Source organism: Pseudoliparis swirei, chromosome 17, assembly GCF_029220125.1.
Source record: "Pseudoliparis swirei isolate HS2019 ecotype Mariana Trench chromosome 17, NWPU_hadal_v1, whole genome shotgun sequence".
Taxonomy (NCBI): Eukaryota; Metazoa; Chordata; class Actinopteri; order Perciformes; family Liparidae; genus Pseudoliparis; species Pseudoliparis swirei.
In genome coordinates this window covers 22,462,955-22,486,778 of record NC_079404.1, presented here as the reverse complement: position 1 = coordinate 22,486,778, position 23,824 = coordinate 22,462,955, and the positions used below count along the sequence as shown (strand labels likewise).

The 23,824-nt window shown below is 42.2% G+C and overlaps 1 protein-coding gene across 1 annotated transcript in view; it reads right to left on the bottom strand.

Annotated features, from left to right (window-relative positions):
- Positions 1 to 23,824, bottom strand: part of LOC130207267 (pro-neuregulin-3, membrane-bound isoform) — a 354,489-nt gene that overhangs the window by 36,981 nt on the left and 293,684 nt on the right. Inside the window, exon 5 of the mRNA XM_056435790.1 lies at positions 3,967 to 3,990. Within this exon, the coding sequence (XP_056291765.1) occupies positions 3,967 to 3,990 (24 nt within the window). The remainder of the gene's footprint in view (positions 1 to 3,966; positions 3,991 to 23,824) is intronic.

Here is a 23,824-nt window from a genome sequence, read left to right as displayed (position 1 = left end):
CTGAGCTACAGGACGCTCTGCGTGTCGCCGACTGGGACATGATCCAATCCAGTTCCAGTGACGTCAGCGAGTTTTGGACGTAGCAATGAGCCTCATAGCAACGCTAGCGGACACCATCGCCCCACGGTAAAAGTTAGGGTCTTTCCTAACCAAAAGCCGTGGGTTGATAGATCCATCCGTGAAGCTGTGAACGCCTGCATTGCTGCCTATAACTCCGGTCTTGTATCCGGCAACATGGACGAGTACAAGGCAGCGGTCTATGGACTGAGGAGGGCGGTGAAGGAGGCCAAGAGGAGGTACCGAGACAGAGTGGAATCACAGATGGAGCAGCGCGACACCAGGCGCCTATGGCAGGGGCTACGGACTATCACAGACTACCAGAGCAGACCCCGCGCAATGGTGAGTGCCGGCGCATCCCTAGCGGACGACCTGAACTCATTTTATGCACGGTTTGTGGCTAGCAACAACAGCGCTTGCTCGCCGCTAACAACAACACCGTTAAGCGTAGCCGAGGTGAGTTCTACCGCTGGGATGAACACACACTCTCTGTGACCGAGCACAGTGTGAGGAGGGCTCTGTTGAGGGTGAACACCAGGAAAGCTGCAGGTCCAGATGGCATATCTGGGCGAGTACTGAAGACCTGTGCTAACCAGCTAGCTCCAGTGTTCACCACAATATTCAACCTCTCCCTGGCTGAGTCCGTGGTCCCCGCCTGCTTCAAGAGATCCACTATTGTCCCTGTGCCCAAGAATGCTTCTCCAGCATGTATGAATGACTACCGACCGGTGGCCCTCACCTCGGTGGTCATGAAATGCTTTGAGAGGCTGATAAAGGACTACATCTGCGCCTTCCTTCCTTCCTCCATGGACCCGCTGCAGTTTGCTTATCGCCCAAACAGATCCACGGATGATGCTGTCTCCCAGGTACTGCACACCACACTCTCTCATCTGGACAGCCAGAGGGGGCTATGTGAGACTGCTGTTCATTGATTATAGTTCAGCTTTCAACACCATAGTCCCTCCAGACTGGCCGGCAAGCTGATTGAGCTGGGACTGAACACCCCTGTGTGCTTGGATCCTGGACTTCCTGACCGCCAGGCCACAGGTGGTCAGGGTGGGCAGACACCTCAACCCCTCACCCTGAACACAGGATCCCCAGGGTTGCGTCCTCAGCCCCTACTGTACTCCCTGTACACACATGACTGTGTGGCCAGGTTCAGCTCAACACCATCATCAAGTTTGCGGATGACACAGTGGTGGTGGGCCTGATCTCCGACAACCACGAGAAGGCCTACCTGGAGGAAGTTGCTGATCTGTCACTCTGGTGCCAGGACAACAGCCTCCTCATGAATGTCACCAAAACTAAGGAGCTGATTGTGGACTTTAGGAGGGTACAACAACAGAGGACGTACTCACCACTGGGGATTAACGGGACTACTGTGGAGAGGGTGAGCGGGTATAAATACCTGGGAGTCCACATCACCGAGGATCTGACATGGTCAACGAACACAGACACTCTGGTGAGAAAGGCAAGGCAGCGCCTCTACCACCTCAGGCAGCTGAGGAAATTTAAAGTTTCCCAGAGGATCCTTCAGTCCTTCTACTCTGGAGCTGTAGAGAGCGTCCTGACAGGAAGCATCACAGCCTGGTTTGGCAACTGCTCCGCTCAGGACAGGAAGGCTCTGCAGAGAGTAGTGCGTTCGGCTGAACGCACTATTGGAACACACTCCCACCCTGCAGGACTTGTACACCAGGAGGTGCAGAACCAGAGCCGGCAGGATCATGAAGGATCCTCACCACCCCAACAACAGACTGTTTCAGCTGCTGCGGTCAGGCAGGCGCCTCGGTAGTCACGCTGCAAGAACAGAGAGACTGAGACGGAGTTTCTTTCCTCAGGCCATCAGGACTGTGAACTCCGACCTCACCAGGACCCCCACATAGACCCACACAACTGCCCCTCTTAGGCACACACACACACACACACACTTAGTGTAAATATTGTACTGTAAATATTGTGTTGTTTTTTATTGTAAATAGTGTGTACTTGTTGCCCTTGCACATTCCTGCTGAGCATTGCCACTTTCATTTCACTGCACACCCTGTGTGTGTATGTGACAAATAAAACATCTTGAATCTTGAATCTTGAAAAGATTCAACATTTATTTTTTTACAGTTTCCATTTACTTAATTGTATTGTATATAGTTTCCGGGGATTAGTAGGTAAGCCCTATATCACAGGTGTCAAACACAAGGCCCGCGGGTCGAATCCGGCCCACCACGTCATTTTATGTGGCCCCTGACGGCTTGAAAGACATATGATCACCTTATCTTAGAAGAAATTTCTGAAAAATATCCTATCCTATATTTAAAGTTTTCAAATTAATGTGATTAATGTGATAATATTAGAGAAATGTTCTTATGTACAATATTTCTACACTGAAATAATCAATAATTACATGCAAAGAGTTATTTCACAATATGTTCGGGAGTAGTTTCTACAGAGTTTCAGGTACAACCGGCCCTTTAAGAGGCGGCCATGATGCTGATGTGGGCCACGGTGAAATTTAGTTTGACAACATCAATCTTTTATCATTTTTTTCTCTCGGCTTTCCAAAAGGCAGACAGGGTTGAGTGTGGGAGGTGCTTATCTATATCTGAGCGCCTCTCAACACAATGCCGGGGAAAAGGCATTGGCAGGAGTGGAGACGTTAACTAAGGAAACGTGGCAGCCCATTTTGGAGAGGCATTAAAAAAAATTATAAAAACTCTGTCTGAATATAAAATGGGGAGGAAAACAAAAGAAACTTTGCAAGATAGCTCTGTGGGAAAAGATCATCTGTCACTGCCAAGTTTGCATCGTTTCAGCAAGTTTCCTGGGGAGAAAAAAGTAAAATACAGAAAGAGAGAAGAAGAAGCACGTCACTGATTGGTCCCGTGAATTATTATTCGTATTATTTGACTTCGAGAACGCAGAACAAACGGTCTGCGAGGAAAAGGGCCCAAATAACGACGAGCCTCCGCCCAATGGCGGCCAATCGGCGAGCACGCAACACACCCAACACACGACCTGGAAGCTTTTTATTAACTATTTCAACAACGCTGCAATCCAACAGGATAACTAGTTAACTAGGAGGCACCCCCCCCCCCTTCTTCCTAATTAAATTTTTTATTAATTATGTATGCATGTTTCCACGTCTCACTTCCTACTATATTTAAATATACCGTAAGTTTGAAATCTTTGTATATAGTGACAGTGTGTCACAGTTACACAACCCCAAACGACTGAATGTAAACATCTGTATCGCCCAACTTCTTGGAGGTGGTTTTATTCTTCATTCCTGTGTTCGCAAAATCAATAAAAAAGATTTAAAAATAAAACATCCAACACACAATCACTGGAGGAATCCCAAACTCCAAAAACGAAGGACTTTAGAAACCCACTTTTGAACATGTGCCATGCATGTGCACACACACACACACACACACACTGAGTGCGTTCGGAATACAGAGACAACAACATTACAACCAAAAAAAAGCTCCCTCACTGTACCCCCCCCCCCCCCGTCCGCCCGCCTCTCTTTTCTCGCCGTTTCCAAGGAGACTGTGCAGCACATTGGAATTCTGGAGAGACACTTCATGAGCAAAAGTGAGGCGGAAAGAGAGTGAAGGAGAGCGAGAGAGAGCGAGAGTGTGAGAGAGAAAGCATTGAGATTGCGTCGGGCGCTGAAAATAATGACATGTAATTACATATGTGCACGGAGAGAGGTGAAGACGGTGGGGAAATAGTTCAATGACCTCCGAGTGAATCCGTACACGTGTACGCCGCCGCCGCTCGTGTCGACGATGCCAATGACGCACGTACCGTACGGCGAGCGATCACGCGGTGTTTAGCCAACATGAAGCCCTGTGATGTTTACAGTGGTGACTCATGCAGATGCGAGACAAGAAAAGAAAAAAGCTTCCTTACCCATAAACTCGATGCCCAAGTGATCTGTTGTTTCGGGCGGGAAGAAGGAGGAGGAGAAGGAGAGAGAGAGAGAGAAAAGGAAGTTATTATTAAACATAGTGTGCGTTGGCATTGTGTCACAGCGAATAGCCAGATCATCACTGGCCTGTTGTTCCCTCATGCGAGATGCTGTATCGGTGTTTTATCCGCCGTCACATGGAGCACATGCTAGTAATGTTACAAGAGATGACACACACACACACACACACACACACGTGTGCTTGCTCCACTGTATTTGTGAGGACCGCGAGCAATAATATTTCATCACAACCTGAAACGCAAAACGTGTTGTTGCGTCCCGTGATTTAGACAGCCCTCTTTCAGGTAGCTGTATCCCTTCTTTGTATGTTGCGGCCGGTGCACCCTTAGACAACCAAGAGGCCGTAACACGTGTACACTCAGCTTTAAAGTCTGATGACATTTTGGGGATTTTGTTTGTCGCATTAAAGCGGATATGTTAAGTTACACGTTCTTAATGTATAAAACTGACATATGTCAAAAAATTAATAAAAGAGTCCATTAGTATTTGTAAAGAAATCAAATCTTCTTTTTTTATTCTAACACCTTTTACTTTATTGTCAAAACCTGGGGCTTACAGGACTGTCTCAGAAAATTAGAATATTGTGATAAAGTTCTTTATTTTCTGTAATGCAATTAAAAAAACAAAAATGTCATGCATTCTGGATTCATTACAAATCAACTGAAATATTGCAAGCCTTTTATTCTTTTAATATTGCTGATTATGGCTTACAGCTTAAGAAAACTCAAATATCCTTAAATATTAGAATATCATGAAAAAGTATACTAGTAGGGTATTAAACAAATCACTTGAATCGTCTAATTAACTCGAAACACCTGGAAACACATTTTCAAATGTTTGATTTTGTTTTGCTGTTATAAATCTTTTTTTTTACTTGGTCTGAGGAAATATTCAAATTTTATGAGATAGGATTTTAGAGTTTTCTTAAGCTGTAAGCCATAATCAGCAATATTAAAAGAATAAAAGGCTTGCAATATTTCAGTTGATTTGTAATGAATCCAGAATGCATGACATTTTTGTTTTTTTAATTGCATTACAGAAAATAAAGAACTTTATCACAATATTCTAATTTTCTGAGACAGTCCTGTACTTACCCACAATGCAACGTGACTTTACGTTTTGCTAGTAGTCCACTTTTAAAAGCCTCAAACACAAACATTCGGTCCCCACAAAGATAGCAGTATAAGAGTAATACACACACACGGCCTAAAAGCCGTCCGTGTGTCCACGATAACCGAGCGGTATAATTTCGAGAGCTTGTTTGCATTCTGCCGTGTGAAACATACAACGGGGAACAAAGAGGCCGGAAGGTTATTTTGGTCTGCAGTGCATCTCGGCATTTTGACACTTAAGCCATAATTATATTTTTATAGCACTTTTTGCAGCCAGGCATTTAAAGTGGTGGAAGTGTAGTTGCTAGGTTTCTGCTGTTGAAAGAAACATCGAACGTAGATGCAAACTGAGCAACGTGGTGCGATTTCACTCAGACCCACCATGTTAAACATTGTTTTATTATTTGCCTTATTTCTACGGTTATATTATTTTTGTGACAGCATTTTTAAATTATCGTTTCATCACTTATGAAACAATTTAATTTAAGTGCAGTCGTTGTTGTGTATTTTTTTGTTGTGTAATTTATTCAGTCAATCATTGTAATACAAAACAATATTATTCGATATTTACGAAACAGAACGACTGACAAGGTATAGGTAGAAGCAAAAAATGCTTTTATATTCCAATCGTAAATTCTTATCAAATAAATCAGAAAATTAATATAAAATAAAGAAAAATAATAAAGAAAACAAAATAATATATATATATCCACATACATATTACATATACATACGTTTCAATCCCACATAAAACCCTAATTTAAAAATAAATAAATAATCCTTTTGAAAACCAAAAACAAGTTGACCATTCTGACATCCATTTTAACGTTGTTCCATAATTGGACTCCTACTATAGAAATACATCTTCTTTTAATTCCTTTTTTAGCCTTCTGTACAGTAAACTTACAAACATCTCTCAAATCATATTTACACTCATGCATTGAAAACAAACTTTGTAAATGCAGTTGGCGTTTTTTAAAACATAATCGTTGGATCACAGACGCTAGCGGCCAAAAAGGACTACAAGGAAATATAGCTGACAGAGAACATAATCTAGAGGAAGTGCTGATGTCTGTGGTGTCACCGCTGGCTTCCACAGCACTGACAGTGACGTTATCTCCTGAGTGTCGGTGCCCTACGTCTCACTGGGCGAGATGGACCTTCTAATGCGGAAAAGCTCTGTCCAATCTGCCCCCGATCTTATCCGGCAACGTTAGCCGGGATGTAAGCGGATAATTTTTCACTTTACCAATGACCCGGAGACCTTTCCATCTCCCCGTGCCTCCTTGATTCCTTCCTTCAAATACACCTGTGATGTGGGACGATGGACAAGATAAATGCCACTTTCAAGTGAAAGCTTTTACAAGGGGAAAAAGCCACATTTTTATTTTTTTATTTTTTACAAATATATGCCAACCGCTGATAATTTCTATGGAGCTTTATTGAAGTGGTTGTAAAGTCTTAACATTTGTCCCCTAAAAAAAATAATGAATCCAGCGTCGCACAAAATGCACCAGCTAAACCAGCAGGACCGTAACTTTTCAGGGAAGACTAAAAACTACCACAATGAATATAAGTCAGAAAAAATTATAAAATTATTCTTCTTTTATGGAGAGAAATGCCATGCCTTTTTGTTTTGGTATGTACATAATAATAACTAATGTGCAGACTAGTTTATAAGCATATATATTTATTTTATAGCTCATTTTCCCTTGACATTGTTCCTTTTGCAAAAAATTTAAGACTAAAGCAAAATGTAAAAAAAATATAAGATAAAGTTGCCTTTCATCGTTGTGGAATTTGTCGAGAAATATGACCTTAATGTTAAGCCCTTTGAGGCAAATATTGGGTTATACAAAATAAACTGAAGTGAATTGTTCTGTTTTTATGTAAAGTAAAAAAGGAAATAGCCCCAAAAAGGGTAATTTCTCGAAGGATTCTTTGGAGTTATTCCACAAAAAATCCCCAAAAACCCAGTTGCTGTGGTAAGCACTATTCCCTCATCTACATTTGATGTACGGTGTTTATAAAAACGACACGCGTGCGTATGTATTTGTGGCCTCGGCGACCCCCGTTGACCTCCGCAGAGCCAAAAAGGGAAATGACAGCGTGATCGTTCCTTTGAAAGTTGTGCAGTTTTCTCCAGCCCTGTGGATAGAGCTATATAAGTGCTGCTGGACTGCAAAGGGGTTAGAAACTCAATTTCCCATGGAGCTCAATGAGTAGAGCCAAGGTTAGGGATTTCATTTTCCGTGTAGCTCGCCGGGTAGAACATACATCAGCACCGGTACTGTCAGGATATATGAGCTCCAGCTCCCTTTGGGGACCGCCTGTACCCGAGATGTATGCACTCCTGCTCCTGTAAACCACTTTAGATGGAGGAGCCCACCAAGTGTCATATGTTTAATATGCCGTGTGGAAACCGATGGGCCTTTGAATCATCGGGTTTGGCGGATGGAAACCACCGGGGGGACGCCACGCTGGGAAAAATCAAACAACAAACAGACTGGAAACTTTCCAAAATTGGGAGATACGTTCTCACAAAAAGAAATGAGGAAGCTCGGTTTGCAGGCTCATAAAATGACAACGTGAAGTAATAATGTTGAGGTGGATAACCTGGGCTCAATTCTGAATGTACACATACATACAAGAGGGAGGTTTCACTCACAGTGGTGGAAGACGTATTCAGATCCGTTTCTTTTTACTCCGTAGAAATACCCAAATACTATAATAATATGAATAATTCTCAGCAGTAGACCCACAGATCTTGAGGATATCTTTATGTTTCTGAAGACGCTAAATATATCATGTATCACATATTTGAATTTTAAGGATAAATAATGCGGGAAAAATCAAGATTATTTCCATTCGATGAAATTGCGCAATCGCTATAAGAAAGCGTTTCCATTGTTCCCTTCGAGTGACTCGATGTGATATGCTCCAACTGAATGGAACAAGAACATTTTGTAAATTAATCTTTCTTTAAAATTCTTTTATATTCGATATAATATACAAAACAAAGACTGAAAAGGTATAAGTAGAAGCAAAAATGCTTATGTATTCCTATCCTAAATGGGGTAAGAGGGCCGTCCTGCAACCGCAAGGTTGTGGGATCGATCCCCGCTCTCCCCATTAGTTGCAAGTCGAAGAGTCCTTGAGCAAGGCACTGAACCCCCAGTTGCTTCCCGGGCACATCACTGCAGCCCACTGCTCCTTAATAACTAAGGATGGGTGAAATGCAGAGAACTAATTTCCCCTTGGGGATTAATAAAAGTGTATATTATTATATTATTAAATCAGGAAATTAATATAAAATAAAGAAAAATAATAAAGAAAATAAAAAATAATATACATATACTTTATTTTCTGTAATAATTTTAAAGCGAAATGTCATAAAGCTATTTTAAAATCAACTCAAAATATTGCAAGCCTTTATTCGATTTATTTGTGATTATGGCTTACAGTCACAGCACTGAAACATCCTATCTCAAATATTAGAATATCATGAATGCATACCAAATATAGGGTATTAAACAAATCACTTGAATTAGAATATTATAACCTCGAAACACCTGCAAGGGCTTCTGAGCCTGACAAACACTAGCTGTTATAAATCTTACTTGGTCTGAGGAATATTAAAAATTTTATGAGATAGGATTGATATAATTTTTTTGTAAGCCTGCGCAATCATAAATATTAAAAGAATAAAAAGGCCATAAAATATTTCAAAGGATTTGCAGCAAATCCAGATAAAATGACATTTTTTAGTTTTTTTGTTGCACACAGAAAATAAAGAACTTTATCACAATATTCTAATTTTCTGAGACAGTCCTGTATATAAATATATCCACATACATCTTCCACATTTCAATCACACATATAACCCTCACAAATTTAAATCTTTCTTTCAAATTCTTATTATTGATAAATGAGTGGCCATTCCTCCGTGAATCGCCACCTTAACGTGGTGGAGGAGTTTGAGAGGCTCAGTGATCCCGGGAGCTATGTTGTCCGGGGCATTAGCCCCTGGTAGGGTCTCCCACGGCAAACAGGTCTCGGGTGAGAGTCCAGACTAAGAGTGGTTCAAAAACCCTGATGAATAGCAGCACACGAGCTTCAGCTACCTCGCCCGGACAAGGGAAACCGGAACACCCAGGAGGGGAGCTCGTCGGCGAGCATCTGGTGGCCGGGCCTTCGCCTATGGGGCCTAGTCGGGCTCAGCCCGAAGAAACAACATTGAGCAGCAACCCTGTGGACCCACCACCCGCAGGGACAATCATCGGGGTCGGGTGCTATGTAGACCGGGCGGCAGGCTGGGCAGGGGGCCTGGGCGAGCCGATCGCCGGTCCTGTTTGTGATTTTCATGGACAGGATATCTAGGCGCAGCCTGGGGGTGGAGCAGGTCAGGTTTGGGGGTCTTTGGATAGCCTCTCTTCTGTTTGCAGATGATGTGGTCCTGTTAGCATCCTCAGACCATGACCTCCGGCACTCACTGGGGCGTTTTGCTGCCGAGTGTGAAGCGGCAGGGATGAGAGTCAGCACCGCCAAATCTGAGGCCATGGTGCTCTGCCGGAAACCGGTGGATTGCTCCCTCCAGGTGGGGACAGAGTGCCTGCCCCAAGCGAGGGAGTTCAAGTATCTCGGGGTCTTGTTCACGAGTGAGGGTAAGATGGAGCGGGAGATCGACAGGCAGATTGGTGCAGCTGCAGCAGTAAAACAGGCGCTGTACCGGTCTATCTTGGTGAAGAGAGAGCTGGTCGGTCTACGTTCCAATCCTCAATGGTCACGAACTTTGGGTAGTGACCGAAAGAACGAGGTCACGAATACAAGCGGCCGAAATGAGTTTCCTCCGTAGGGTGGCCGGGCTCAGCCTTAGAGATAGGGTAAGGAGCTCGGACATCAGGAGGGAGCTTGGAGTCGAGCCGCTACTCCTTTGCATCGAAAGGAGTCAGCTGAGGTGGTTCGGGCATCTGATCCGGACGCCTCCTGGACGCCTCCCGTTAGAGGTTTTCCAGGCACGTCCAACTGGGAGGAGACCCCGGGGAAGACCCAGGACACGCTGGAGAGATTACATCTCCCGGCTGGCCTGGGAACGCCTCGGGACCCCCCAGAATGAGCTGGAAAGTGTTGCGGGTGAGAGGGAAGTCTGGGTCAACATGCTGGGTCTGCTGCCCCCGCGACCCGACCCCGGAATAAGCGGATGAGAATGGATGGATGGAGTGGCCATTCGGAGCGTGTAGGGACGATTTAGGAATTGCCGCCCACAGCGTTATCCTGAGCCGTTCATCGATCGGTGACTCGAGGCAAGAGAAGAAGAGTTTAGTTGTGATGGCGGTCATCCAACATCCAACATCCAGCATCAACATCGAACTGCAGCCAATGAGCCTGTGACGGCCCACTCTGGATGCCACGCTCCACTCGAGTCTTCAGGGCCCTGAAGCCCCGCCCCCAATGCTGCGCGGATAAGCTTTTCAATGTTTATTCAAAGTGTTCTTCTCTCATTGAATGTGTTGGATCCCCAGCAGTACACCCACCGAGTGTGAAGTAGATCGGATGAATGTTTTCTTAAAATACGTGAAGGACGTTTCTCACGAACGGGGGAATTATTTGCGTTATTAGTTAAATGCGATTACATTAAAAAAATATTTTTGGAGGTCATAGGAAGGATAAAATAAGTTACATATTAATTCAGGACAAGCATTCCGGCTCCACTGCCTTCTAATTCAAATACAACCAAAGCCTTCTCAATACTGATATAGCTATTCAAGAATATGTTTCACTTATGGCTTAATCTGTTGATGAAATGGAGTATAACCATGTATACGATGTATTCCAGTCCAGTTAAAACTGCCGTTTGTGGACATTGAATCTTTCGTAAAAAGGACTTAAACGTCCCTGAAACCTCTTGTCCTTCTCAGATGGAGGGGCTAAGCAATCCAATGTGGCATTCTACATGAAAGTTACCCCATACTGTGTTTGTGTGTGTGTGTGTTTGTGTGTGTATTTGAGTCTGCAACCTGAAGTGAAGGCAGATGTGGAAGGCAGGAAGTCTGTAGCGTGTCGTCTTATAACTTCCCCTCCCCGTGGACCCACACATGGGAATTGGGATGGGCTGTATGCGTGTGTGTGTGACGAATAATATAAAGTTAGTAAACTAGCGGTGGTGGCGTACCCTTTGAATGCGTCACATAAACTTCATAAACTGTATTCATCAAAGTTATCAAACCTGTGAAATGTAGTGTTTAGTTTCTTTTATTTATAACCTTGAGGTAAGGACACAAACTACACCTACGTGCAAAAAAAGAGAAGAAGAAGAGAGTTGCATGCGAACATGATCTTTTATTCAGGGCGGAAACACTGTGTGTGTGTGTGCGTCTGTCACCGCCAGCTGGGTGTCGATTCTTCTCTCGGTAAAAGGCCATGGTTAAAGCCGTTTGGCGACCGTGTTGAAAAATAAATATTTCAAATGGAAACCGTATTCTACGAACTTAGAGCGAGACGTGAAAGAAAGCCGCGACGGCTAATGAATAGACGGAGGAAAAAATAAATATGAACCCTTTCAGACTCGCTAATCATCTTCTGATGAATGCAGACGGCGATGAAAGCGATGACGCCGTCTGGCTGAACCGCGGTCGTCAACGCGATTGATTGTCGTTTTTAATTGACGGATCGAGGCCGGCGTCTCCGGGACTCGCCGATACTTCTTCTGATTAATGCGGCGTCCATCGATAAGGAAAAGAAATGTCGGCCTTAATTGCAGATTCCCTTTTTTTGCCGTGATTAATTACATGTGGCGTGCAGCAAGGCTCGGCACTCGGCTCCCGGGGGATGTTTGTTTGAGTCGCTGTGCTTCGGGCATTTTAGTTTTTTTTCATGAGGCTTCGTTTCTGGGCCGGGCGGATATTCCCGGGTGCCGGGTGGTTCTTCTCGAAACTGGAGAGACGAAGACGCGAGCAACCGGATTTCACAAGTAGCCAAGTTTCATTTTGTAAGCTCCGCCTCTTTTGCTTTCCGCGTGAACCGTTAAAAAACCTCATTAAACATGATTGGTCTCTAAAAACCTCCTTAAACTTGATTAGTCTCTAAAAACCTCCTTAAACTTGATTGGTCTCTAGAGGCCTTGGTATTATTGGTCTTGTTCAGTTGCCTCCAGGTTCTACACATGTGAACACACAGGGTTCGTACGGTCATGGAAAAAACTGGAAAAGTCATGAAATATTTTTTTATGTTTTTTTCCAGGACTGGAAAAGTAATTTAAAAAAATTTAACCCCAAAAGTTTTGGATGAGTCATGAAAATGTGTTATATTCATATGTTAATTTACATATTATTTATATAGCCTACTGTATGCTTTGGAATCCTCATTGGTAGTTTAAATACGCCATGTTCTCACTTTTTCATGTATACACCGAGATTTCACCAAACGTTTGTTCATGGAAATTTGGTTTAAAGTCCTGGAAACCCATTGGTCAACATTTGTATGAACCCTGATGCATGTATGTACGACACCTAATCTCCTAAAACAAGTGCCAAGCCAATATTGGTTTATTAAACACTAATAATTGCAAACAAAAAATCCATTCCATTCCAAACATTATGCCGTACAGTTGGATCGAAAGAAAGAAAGTATAATCCACCCAGAACGAATAAGCCTTCGACCAGATGGAAGGAGTGCCCAAATGCAATGTGCAAAGATTTAGGAGCTGCTCATCTCTCTTATAAGTGTACTTCCCATAAATTAAAAAAAGACTTATGACCGATGATGTCTGCAAAAGTGATATCAAACTTTAAAAGAATGTTAGAATTTAAATACTACTTCACTATGAACTTACTACGACTAAAATATCACTAGTGCAGGTTGCCCCGTCTCAGTGGCCTTACGTCTGAAATGTACACTGTCCCTTTAAGAGACTCGGCATTGGACACGATTTCTTTGCGCTTACAGATAATATCGGAGGTTTCTTGAGCCATACAAACGCACACGAGCGTCATCTGTTACATCCCTCCGTCAGATAAAAAAATTAAAAAGGAATTATTCTACAGATGGGCTTGGGGGAGTCGATTGCATCATGTTCACATCTCAGACCTGACTGATGGCTCCCCAAGTGTCCCGAAACACAGAAGACTATATGCTGCATGCTATTTCCAATCAGGGCCCGGGCACTTCCCCTTTTGGAGAGCGGCGAAAATAAAAATGGAATTTGTTGTTGACAGATGGTGGCTCTGAGGAGCGGTAGAAGCGAAACCAAGCGATCGCCCGGCTTTTGTCCACAGTTTGGCCTTGATCTGATTTCAATATGTGATAAGTCATGCAATCGTGTCACGCAGCGGGAGTATCCTAGTTTCACCCTCCGGCTCAACGCCGCAAACAATTTTGGGATTCGAAGTCAGCGGAAATGTAACAACAAACACTTATTATTGTTGGTATTGTCAAAGAAAGCAATATATTAATAGTTTAACACCACTTCCTCCCTCTTTTCTTTGCATGTTTTAAGACCCATCCGACCCTCAGCTGCAATACCTGCCGCTTGAGGCTTTGCTCCCTGTGGATAATATATTTAAATTCTACCTCCTTCGTTTTCCAAGCATTTTTCCAACAGAAAGTAAACTGTACACACAACTTGTCAACAGCTAAGAAAAATAATAGCATTCAGACCCAAAAGTGGTTTAGTTGTTGATCAAATTGCTCTCCTGCCAGTCACACGCTAAGCTGAAGAAATACCTGTTGAGAAAAACACACAAACTATCTTGTTTGTCGTCTTTGTTGGATTTGAATGGTGTCTTTTCACCGACTCTTTCTTTTTTGGGGCGGCGTTAGTTGCCATAGCGACAAGGTGTCTGTATCCTCTGATTTATGGACGCAGAGCATCAGACAACAGGATGATCTTACGGGCTATTTACCTTAACCCCTACTCAAAATAGGTGGGGAATGGACAAGACGACTCACAGAGGCTGTTTTGTTTTAGCAAACTAATTCGATAAAACAGTCTTTTTTTTAAAGCCGGTGCCAGGCGGAAGCGTTAACAACTGGCAGCTGGAAGGAGAAGCCGAAAAAGACTTGGCATTAACAGCGTGGGCATAATCATGACTCCAAATGAATAATTTGTTCGTCAGAAACATGAATCAACAATTGATTATTCTTAAACCAGCCAACTGTCTGAACTAGGCAGAACCACCATGTTGGTATTATAACCATGAAACACTGTTTTGCTTTTAGCTTTATTGCCTTTCTGCTTTCACTCTAAAAGGTTTTCTCTTTCACCTTATATCCTCTTTCACCGCCAATCGCCTCGTTTTTCTGTGTTAAATTCTCCACGTTCCTCGCCGTCTTTTGCGTGGTAACGTAACTTCATCAGCGCATTGAGCCACGGTATAACTACAGTTCGATTTTAAAATGGCGGCTTTACAGATCCAGCGTGAACACGCCCTCTAATCCATCACGCTCGCCACTAAAAATGATCATCCGTGGATGCAGAGACCCATCTATCCTCTGTGATCCAGGTGGGATTCATTCCATTAGACTCCCGGGCAAATTCCCTGCTCTGCATTTTCTTTGGCTTAAACACTGAAGAAAAAGAAAACGACAACAAGTCTTCATTTTATTTGGCGCAACCTCCTCGCGTTATTTTCCTCCTCGCCACCGCTGTTTAAGCAAATTGACACAAAATGAGGCGGACGTCTGTGACTACTTTTAAAACCGACTTTTGAGTTATCGGTTGAAATCATTTTAAAATCAAAATAATTGTGGGAGGCTTTTTTGGTGCCGCACAAGGACACATCTTACATTACCGATGTTGTTGTTTTTATTCATGCGAGAGGCCTGTTAATTGAGCCTGAATTGTATTCATAAATATGTTTCTACAGCTGGGGAAAGTCAAAAAAATCAACAATACAGAAAACATTTTAAATGTCACAATAATGGCGGCGATACAAGTTTTCTTTTGACATTTGGAGATGGGACTCAGTATCACAGACTGGTAATAATCTAAGCTGTTTAAACAGGGAGAAACACCTCTGAGTCAACGTGGGAACACCCCCAGGTAGCTAGCTGTCAATCATCATCAGGGTCTCATCGCTGAGAACCCATCATCTCTGGCCCTCAGGCTACCCCCCCCCCCCCCCCCCCCACACACACACACACTGCATTCGTGAGGGCTTTCTCTTCACCTTTTTATATTTTCTTCATATTTTACTGTTGCGCATCATCAGTTTGCGGCGCTCAGTAAGTTCCCGGCGTAATTCCGTGACTCGGTGTGATTTATCGTACCCACTTTGGTCTCACCGGGCTTCGTGTACTTTTTGCGTAATTTCTTTCCAGAATGGCGAAATACATCAATAAAACAGATGTGAGCTCGCCCGCGTTGAGCTGTCGGTATAAATGAAGCTGGAAGGAGTTAATGGACCCCAGGTAACCAGCAATAGAATAAAAGCGAGAGTTTATTTTTTTTTCAGCGACGTGGGTCCTTTTATTTAAAAAAATAAATAATGTGAGCTGGATGCTTTGAAGCTCATGTTAAAGAAGAGTGACGCATTTCTATTTGTGTTGAAAGTCAATGCAACAAAGGAGTTTGATATTATTTTACTCGTCTCTGACTCAACACACTGGATGTGCAACCAAGCGTTATCCAGGCTCGGTTGGGGTGCAGGTTATGTAACAATCAGGCGTAAATCAAAGAAAAACTAATGCTCAACCCTTTTATTAAATATAGATTGTGTAACCGACCTGCGTCTTGATAATATCTCTTGCAGTTCAATTATCAAAAGGAAATTCAAGTTTTCAGCTAAGGAGAATGAAAATAATTAATTAATTTCTTTTATATATTGAATGCCCCTTTAGTCACCATGTACTTTGCTGCTCCCACTCTGTAATTCATCAGCGTTACACTCTGTTAAATCTGAATTTACAAGCTGATAATGCTTTAAATACAACCTCATAGCATGCAGGAAGCTTCATAATGTTAAATCAATACAATAAAACAGCCGTGATGATAATGTATTGTGAGTTTAAGGACTTAATCAGCATCAAGTCAGTAGCGTAAAGTAACACTGGCTATATAACGCATCTTAAACATACTTATAATATGTTATAATCTGCTTTTTAAAATACTGTATAACTAGTTAATTACATATAATCACAACTTTTTTTTAGGACTTGCTGGTCACTTTTTTTAGCAACGATCATAGAGTATTATAATACATTACAATCACTGTTAATAATGCATTATAAATGACTCTTCAGCCATTAGCAAGTGAACATATGTTGCAATGTTTTGTGCGTTTTGCATAGATTTAAAGATTTATTTTCCTTTACTTATAAAACAAACAATGACCATTAAGGCAGTGATTAAATGCATTTAAAATATTACAACTCGTGTATTCTAAAGCGTGATGATCCTGATAATATTGCCCAAAGGAAGCATGTATAAGGTAAATAAAATTGGTCCAAGCACAGAACCTTGTGGAACTCCGTGATTAACGTTGGTGGTTATCGAGGGCGTCATCGTTACAAATACAAACTGAGATCGATCTGATAAATAGGATTTAAACCAAATTAGTGCCGTGCCTGAAATGCCAATTGACTGCTCCAGTCTCTGTAACAGGATGTCATGGTCAATGGTGTGAATGCAGCACTAAGGTCTAACAAGACCAGGACAGAGAGGTCCTTTATCTGCTGCCATTAAGAGGTCATTTGTAATTTTCACCAGTGCCTCCTCGGTGCTGTGGTGTTTTCTAAATCCTGATTGAAATTTCTCAAATAAACTATTATGATGTAGAAAGTCGCACAACTGATTTGCGACCACTTTCTCAAGGATCTTGGAGAGGAAGGGGAGGTTAGAGATCGGTCTGTAGTTAGCCAATACCTCTGGATCCAGAGTGGGCTTCTTCAGGAGAGGTTTAATAACAGCCACCTTGAAGGAGTGTGGTACGTGGCCTGTTAGCAGAGACACATTGATAATATCTAATAGAGAGCCGCCAATTAAAGGCAAAACGTCTTTAAGCAGCCTCGTCGGGATGGGGTCCAAGAGACAGGTGAGCGTGTTCAAGTAGAAACCGTTGAAAATAATTGGTCACGGTTGATAGGAGAAAATCCCTCCAAATATACACTAGGGCATACAGCGGTTTCCAAGGCCATTCCACTTGAGGACAGATTGGCACTGGTTATGGGCAAGAGATTATTAATCTTGTCCCTAATAGTTAAAATCTTTTCATTAAAGAAGTTCATAAAGTCATTACCACTAAGGTTTATAGGAATGCTTTCGGCTCCACAGAGCTGTGACTCTCTGTCAGCCTGGCTACAGTGCTGAAGAGAAACCTGGGGTTGTTTTATTTTTTCTATTATTGATGAGTAATAGGCTGCTCTGGCATTATGGAGGCCTTCTTATATGTTTTAAGACTATCTCGCCAAACTAAGCGGGATTCTTGAGATTAGTTGAACGCCATATGCTCAAGCTTTGACGCTTGCTTCAGTTCATGGGTCTGAGGGTTATACCAGGAGCAAACCTCCTCTTCCTCACTGTCTTCTTCTTCAGAGGGGCTATCGAGTCCAGTGTCATTCTCAGAGAGCCTATGGCACTGTCAACAAGATGATCAATCTGGGACGGACTAAAGTTAGACCAGGAGTCCTCTGTTATATTGAGTCGTGGTATCGAATCAAATACAGAAGGAATCGCTTTAAATTTAGCTACAGCACTGTCAGTTAGACATCTGGTGTAGAAACTTTTGACTAACGGAGTACACTCCGGTAGTATAAATTCAAAAGTTATGAGGTTGTGGTCTGACAGAAGAAGATTCTGTGGGAAGACGTTCAAATGCTCAATGTCAACGCCATAAGTAAGAACAAGATCAAGCGTGTGGCCAAAGCTGTGAGTGGGTTTCTGTACTCTCTGACAGAAGCCAATCGAGTCCAACAAGGAGATGAATGCAGCACTAAGGCAATCATTATCAACATCCACATGGATATTAAAATCTCCAACAATAATAACTTTATCGGTTTTAAGAACCAAACTTGATATAAATTCTGAGAATTCAGATATAAACTCTGAATATGGACCTGGTGGCCCGTACAGAATCACAAATCGAATTGGCTGTAGTGTTTTCCAGGTTGGATGTGAAAGACTAAGAACAAGGCTTTCAAATGAGGTGTAGTGTAATTTTGGTTGAGGATTAATTAATAGGCTCGATTCAAAGATGGCTGCTACTCCACCTCCTCGACCGGTGCCTCGAGGAATGTGAGTATTAATATGACTTGGAGGAGTCGATTCATTCAGGCAGACATATTCTTCATGGCTCAGCCAGGTTTCAGTTAAGCAACATAAATCAATGTGATTATCTGATATTAAATCATTCAGTAACACAGCTTTAGATGACAGAGATCGAATATTTAGGAGACCACATTTAATAGACCTATTTTGTTGCACTGCTGAAATAATTGTGTTAACTTGTATAAGGTTATTGTGTACGACTCCTCTTCTGCTTACTTTTGATTTATTTAATTGAAGTGGCCGTGGGACAGACACAGTCTCTACTCTAAAGTCAAGGGTGGGTAACTGCTCGATGTCTGCAAAAGTGATATCAAACTTTAAAAGAATGTTAGAATTTAAATACTACTTCACTATGAACTTACTACGACTAAAATATCACTAGTGCAGGTTGCCCCGTCTCAGTGGCCTTACGTCTGAAATGTACACTGTCCCTTTAAGAGACTCGGCATTGGACACGATTTCTTTGCGCTTACAGATAATATCGGAGGTTTCTTGAGCCATACAAACGCACACGAGCGTCATCTGTTACATCCCTCCGTCAGATAAAAAAATTAAAAAGGAATTATTCTACAGATGGGCTTGGGGGAGTCGATTGCATCATGTTCACATCTCAGACCTGACTGATGGCTCCCCAAGTGTCCCGAAACACAAAAGACTATATGCTGCATGCTATTTCCAATCAGGGCCCGGGCACTTCCCCTTTTTTGGAGAGCGGCGAAAATAAAAATGGAGATTTATTTGTTGACAGATGGTGGCTCTGAGGGAGCGGTAGAACGAAACCAAACGATCGCCCCGGCTTTTGTCCACGGTTTGGCCTTGATCTGATTTCAATATGTGATAAGTCATGCAATCGTGTCACGCAACGGGAGTATCCTAGTTTCACCCTCCGGCTCAACGCCGCAAACAATTTTTGGGATTCGAAGTCAACGGAAATGTAACAACAAACACTTATTATTGTTGGTATTGTCAAAGAAAGCAGTATATTAATAGTTTAACACCACTTCCTCCCTCTTTTCTTTGCATGTTTTAAGACCCATCCGACCCTCAACGCTGCAATACCTGCCGCCTTGAGGCTTTGCTCCCTGTGGATAATATATTTAAATTCTACCTCCTTCGTTTTCCAAGCATTTTTCCAACAGAAAGTAAACTGTGCACACAACTTGTCAACAGCTAAGAAAAATAATAGCATTCAGACCCAAAAGTGGTTTAGTTGTTGATCAAATTGCTCTCCTGCCAGTCACACGCTAAGCTGAAAGAAATACCTGTTGAGAAAAAAACACACAAACTATCTTGTTTGTCGTCTTTGTTGGATTTGAATGGTGTCTTTTCACCGACTCTTTCTTTTTTTGGGGGGGGGGTGGCGGCGTTAGTTGCCATAGCGACAAGGTGTCTGTATCCTCTGATTTATGGACGCAGAGCATCAGACAACAGGATGATCTTACTTCGGGCTATTTTACCTTAAACCCTACTCAAAATAAGTGGGGAATGGACAAGACGACTCACAGAGGCTGTTTTTGTTTTTTAGCAAACTAATTCCGATAAAACAGTCTTTTTTTTTTAAAAGCCCGGTGCCAGACGGGAAACGTTAGCAACTGGCAGCTGGAAGGAGAAGCCGAAAAGACTTGGCATTAACAACGTGGGCATAATCATGACTCCAAATGAATAATTTGTTCGTCAGAAACATGAATCAACAATTGATTATTCTTAAACCAGCCAACTGTCTGAACTAGGCAGAACCACCATGTTGGTATTATAACCATGAAACACTGTTTTGCTTTTAGCTTTATTGCCTTTCTGCTTTCACTCTAAAAGGTTTTCTCTTTCACCTTATATCCTCTTTCACCGCCAATCGCCTCGTTTTTCTGTGTTAAATTCTCCACGTTCCTCGCCGTCTTTTGCGTGGTAACGTAACTTCATCAGCGCATTGAGCCACGGTATAACTACAGTTCGATTTTAAAATGGCGGCTTTACAGATCCAGCGTGAACACGCCCTCTAATCCATCACGCTCGCCACTAAAAATGATCATCCGTGGATGCAGAGACCCATCTATCCTCTGTGATCCAGGTGGGATTCATTCCATTAGACTCCCGGGCAAATTCCCTGCTCTGCATTTTCTTTGGCTTAAACACTGAAGAAAAAGAAAACGACAACAAGTCTTCATTTTTATTTGACGCAACCTCCCTCGCGTTATTTTCCTCCTCGCCACACGCTGTTTAAGCAAATTGACACAAAATGAGACGGACGTACGCGACTACTTTTAAAACCGACTTTTGAGTTATCCGGTTGAAATCATTTTAAAATCAAAATAATTGTGGGAGGCTTTTTTTTTGGTGCCGCACAAGGACACATCTTACATTACCGATGTTGTTGTTTTTATTCATGCGAGAGGCCTTGACGTTAATTGAGCCTGAATTGTATTCATAAATATGTTTTACGAAAGCTGGGGGGAAAGTCAAAAAAATCAACAATACAGAAAACATTTTAAATGTCACAATAATGGCGGCGATACAAGTTTTCTTTTGACATTTGGAGATGGGACTCAGTATCACAGACTGGTAATAATCTAAGCTGTTTAAACAGGGAGAAACACCTCTGAGTCAACGTGGGAACACCCCCAGGTAGCTAGCTGTCAATCATCATCAGGGTCTCATCGCTGAGAACCCATCATCTCTGGCCCTCAGGCTACCCCCCCCCCCCCCCCCCCCCCCACACACACACACACACACACACTGCATTCGTGAGGGCTTTCTCTTCACCTTTTTATATTTTCTTCATATTTTACTGTTGCGCATCATCAGTTTGCGGCGCTCAGTAAGTTCCCGGCGTAATTCCGTGACTCGGTGTGATTTATCGTACCCACTTTGGTCTCACCGGGCCTCGTGTACTTTTTGCGTAATTTCTTTCCAGAATGGCTTCGAAATACATCAATAAAAACAGATGTGAGCTCGCCCGCGTTGAGCCGTCGGTATAAATGAAGCTGGAAGGAGTTAATGGACCCCAGGTAACCAGCAATAGAATAAAAGCGAGAGTTTATTTTTTTTTCAGCGACGTGGGTCCTTTTATTTAAAAAAATAAATAATGTGAGCTGGATGCTTTGAAGCTCATGTTAAAGAAGAGTGACGCATTTCTATTTGTGTTGAAAGTCAATGCAACAAAGGAGTTTGATATTATTTTACTCGTCTCTGACTCAACACACTGGATGTGCAACCAAGCGTTATCCAGGCTCGGTTGGGGTGCAGGGTTATGTAACAATCAGCGTAAATCAAAGAAAAACTAATGCTCAACCCCTTTTATTAAATATAGATTGTGTAACCGACCTCGTCTTGATAATATCTCTTGCACGAGTTCAATTATCAAAAGGAAATTCAAGTTTTCAGCTAACGGGAGAATGAAAATAATTAATTAATTTCTTTTATATATTGAATGCACCTTTAGTCACCATGTACTTTGCTGCTCCCCACTCTGTAATTCATCAGCGTTACACTCTGTTAAATCTGAATTTACAAGCTGATAATGCTTTAAATACAACCTCATAGCATGCAGGAAGCTTCATAATGTTAAATCAATACAATAAAACAGCCGTGATGATAATGTATTGTGAGTTTAAGGACTTAATCAGCATCAAGTCAGTAGCCGAAAGTAACACTGGCTATATAACGCATCTTAAACATACTTATAATATGTTATAATCTGCTTTTTAAAGTACTGTATAACTAGTTAATTACATATAATCACAACTTTTTTTTAGGACTTGCTGGTCACTTTTTTTAGCAACGATCATAGAGTATTATAATACATTACAATCACTGTTAATAATGCATTATAAATGACTCTTCAGCCATTATTAGCAAGTGAACATATGTTGCAATGTTTTGTGCGTTTTTGCATAGATTTAAAGATTTATTTTTCCCTTTACTTATAAAACAAACAATGACCATTAAGGCAGTGATTAAATGCATTTAAAAATATTACAACTACGTGTATTCTAAAGCGTGATGATCCTTGCAAAACAGATCGTCAGCCAGCAACCGGCATTTATGAAGTGTTGACGATACTTGACCTTATAAGTCATTATTAAATCCTTCGTGTGCCATGAATATTTATGAGAGCTATAATCATGCTGTGCTACATGCAGATTGCAACACATTAAGCATGTTTATTATACATCACAGACATGGGCGTCACAGAAAGTGTGACGGGACACGTCGGACTGAATCGATGCAAATTTCAGAAATGTAAAGAATAAATTGAGTCCCGATGAAGCAGGAAGGTCAGCCTGTGAATCACGGATGTTTCCGGAAACCGGGAGGATGGAAGGAAGGGGACGGAGAGGAGGATGAGAGTTGGAGGGGGGAGGTAGGGAAGCTCGACTGTACCCAAAAGCAACAGAATCAAGAGTGTTGGGATTCTGGCGAGAGAGAAAACATTTTTTTTTTTTGCAAAATCAAAAAGTGTGATTGGAAGGTGGTGATTCTCAAAGTTATTTTGGAATATTTAAGTCTTTTTTTCTTTCTCGGTTTGGTGACTCACGCTCTGCACGGTTCCTCTCGTCAGCCTCGTTTCAAAGCAGCAGATGGAAGCAGTTTTTTGTAGTTTTTTTTTAGCAAAACTAATTCTGGTAAAACGGCTTTTTAAAAATGTATTTTTAGAAGCATGGCGCCAGACAGGAAGAGTTAGCAACTAGCAGGTGGAGAAAGTGCCGATGGAAGCTGTTTTTGTTGTTGTTGGTGCAAACAAATTCTGGTAAATCGGCTTTTTTCTTTTAGCTGAAAAGAGTTGGCATTAATAAACATGACTCCATGTCCTCTCTCTCTCTCCTTCACTCTCTGACATGTCAAAATGAAGGTTGGGTAGTTCTGGTCAGTGATGAGATGAGTTTTTAGTAAGCGGCGCCTGAAGGAAGACTGGCCCAGAGACGAGAGAGAGAGAGAGAGAGGCTGGATGGATGCAGACAGACAGAGGGCAACTCTTGACTCAGCAGGGAAACATGTCATGTTGTTAAATCGTGTAGTTTGAGACGCCCCCCCCCCCCCAACCACCGCCACCAAGACGAAAGTCAAGGTGCCACATAAATAACCAGTTCCCCCGTCTCTAAATCTGCCAGTGACTTAAAGCTGTGTTTAGCTAACGGTTGTTGAGCTAACGGTTGTTTAGCCGACTCCCAGTTGAAACCATCGCACATTCACAGGTGGATTTTAATATTATTTGGCTTGCTTTTATCTTCTCTGTATTTTACTGCACCATATTTTACTCGGTATTGTACTTTGCTCTTTAAACTGTGATGTTTTTGTCCCCTGTTATTGCGAAATTATTTTAATTGACTACTGTAATGCACTTTGTGACACTTTTTTCAGTCATGAGTGCAATATAAAATAAACTTTTTACATTACATGTCATTTAGCTGA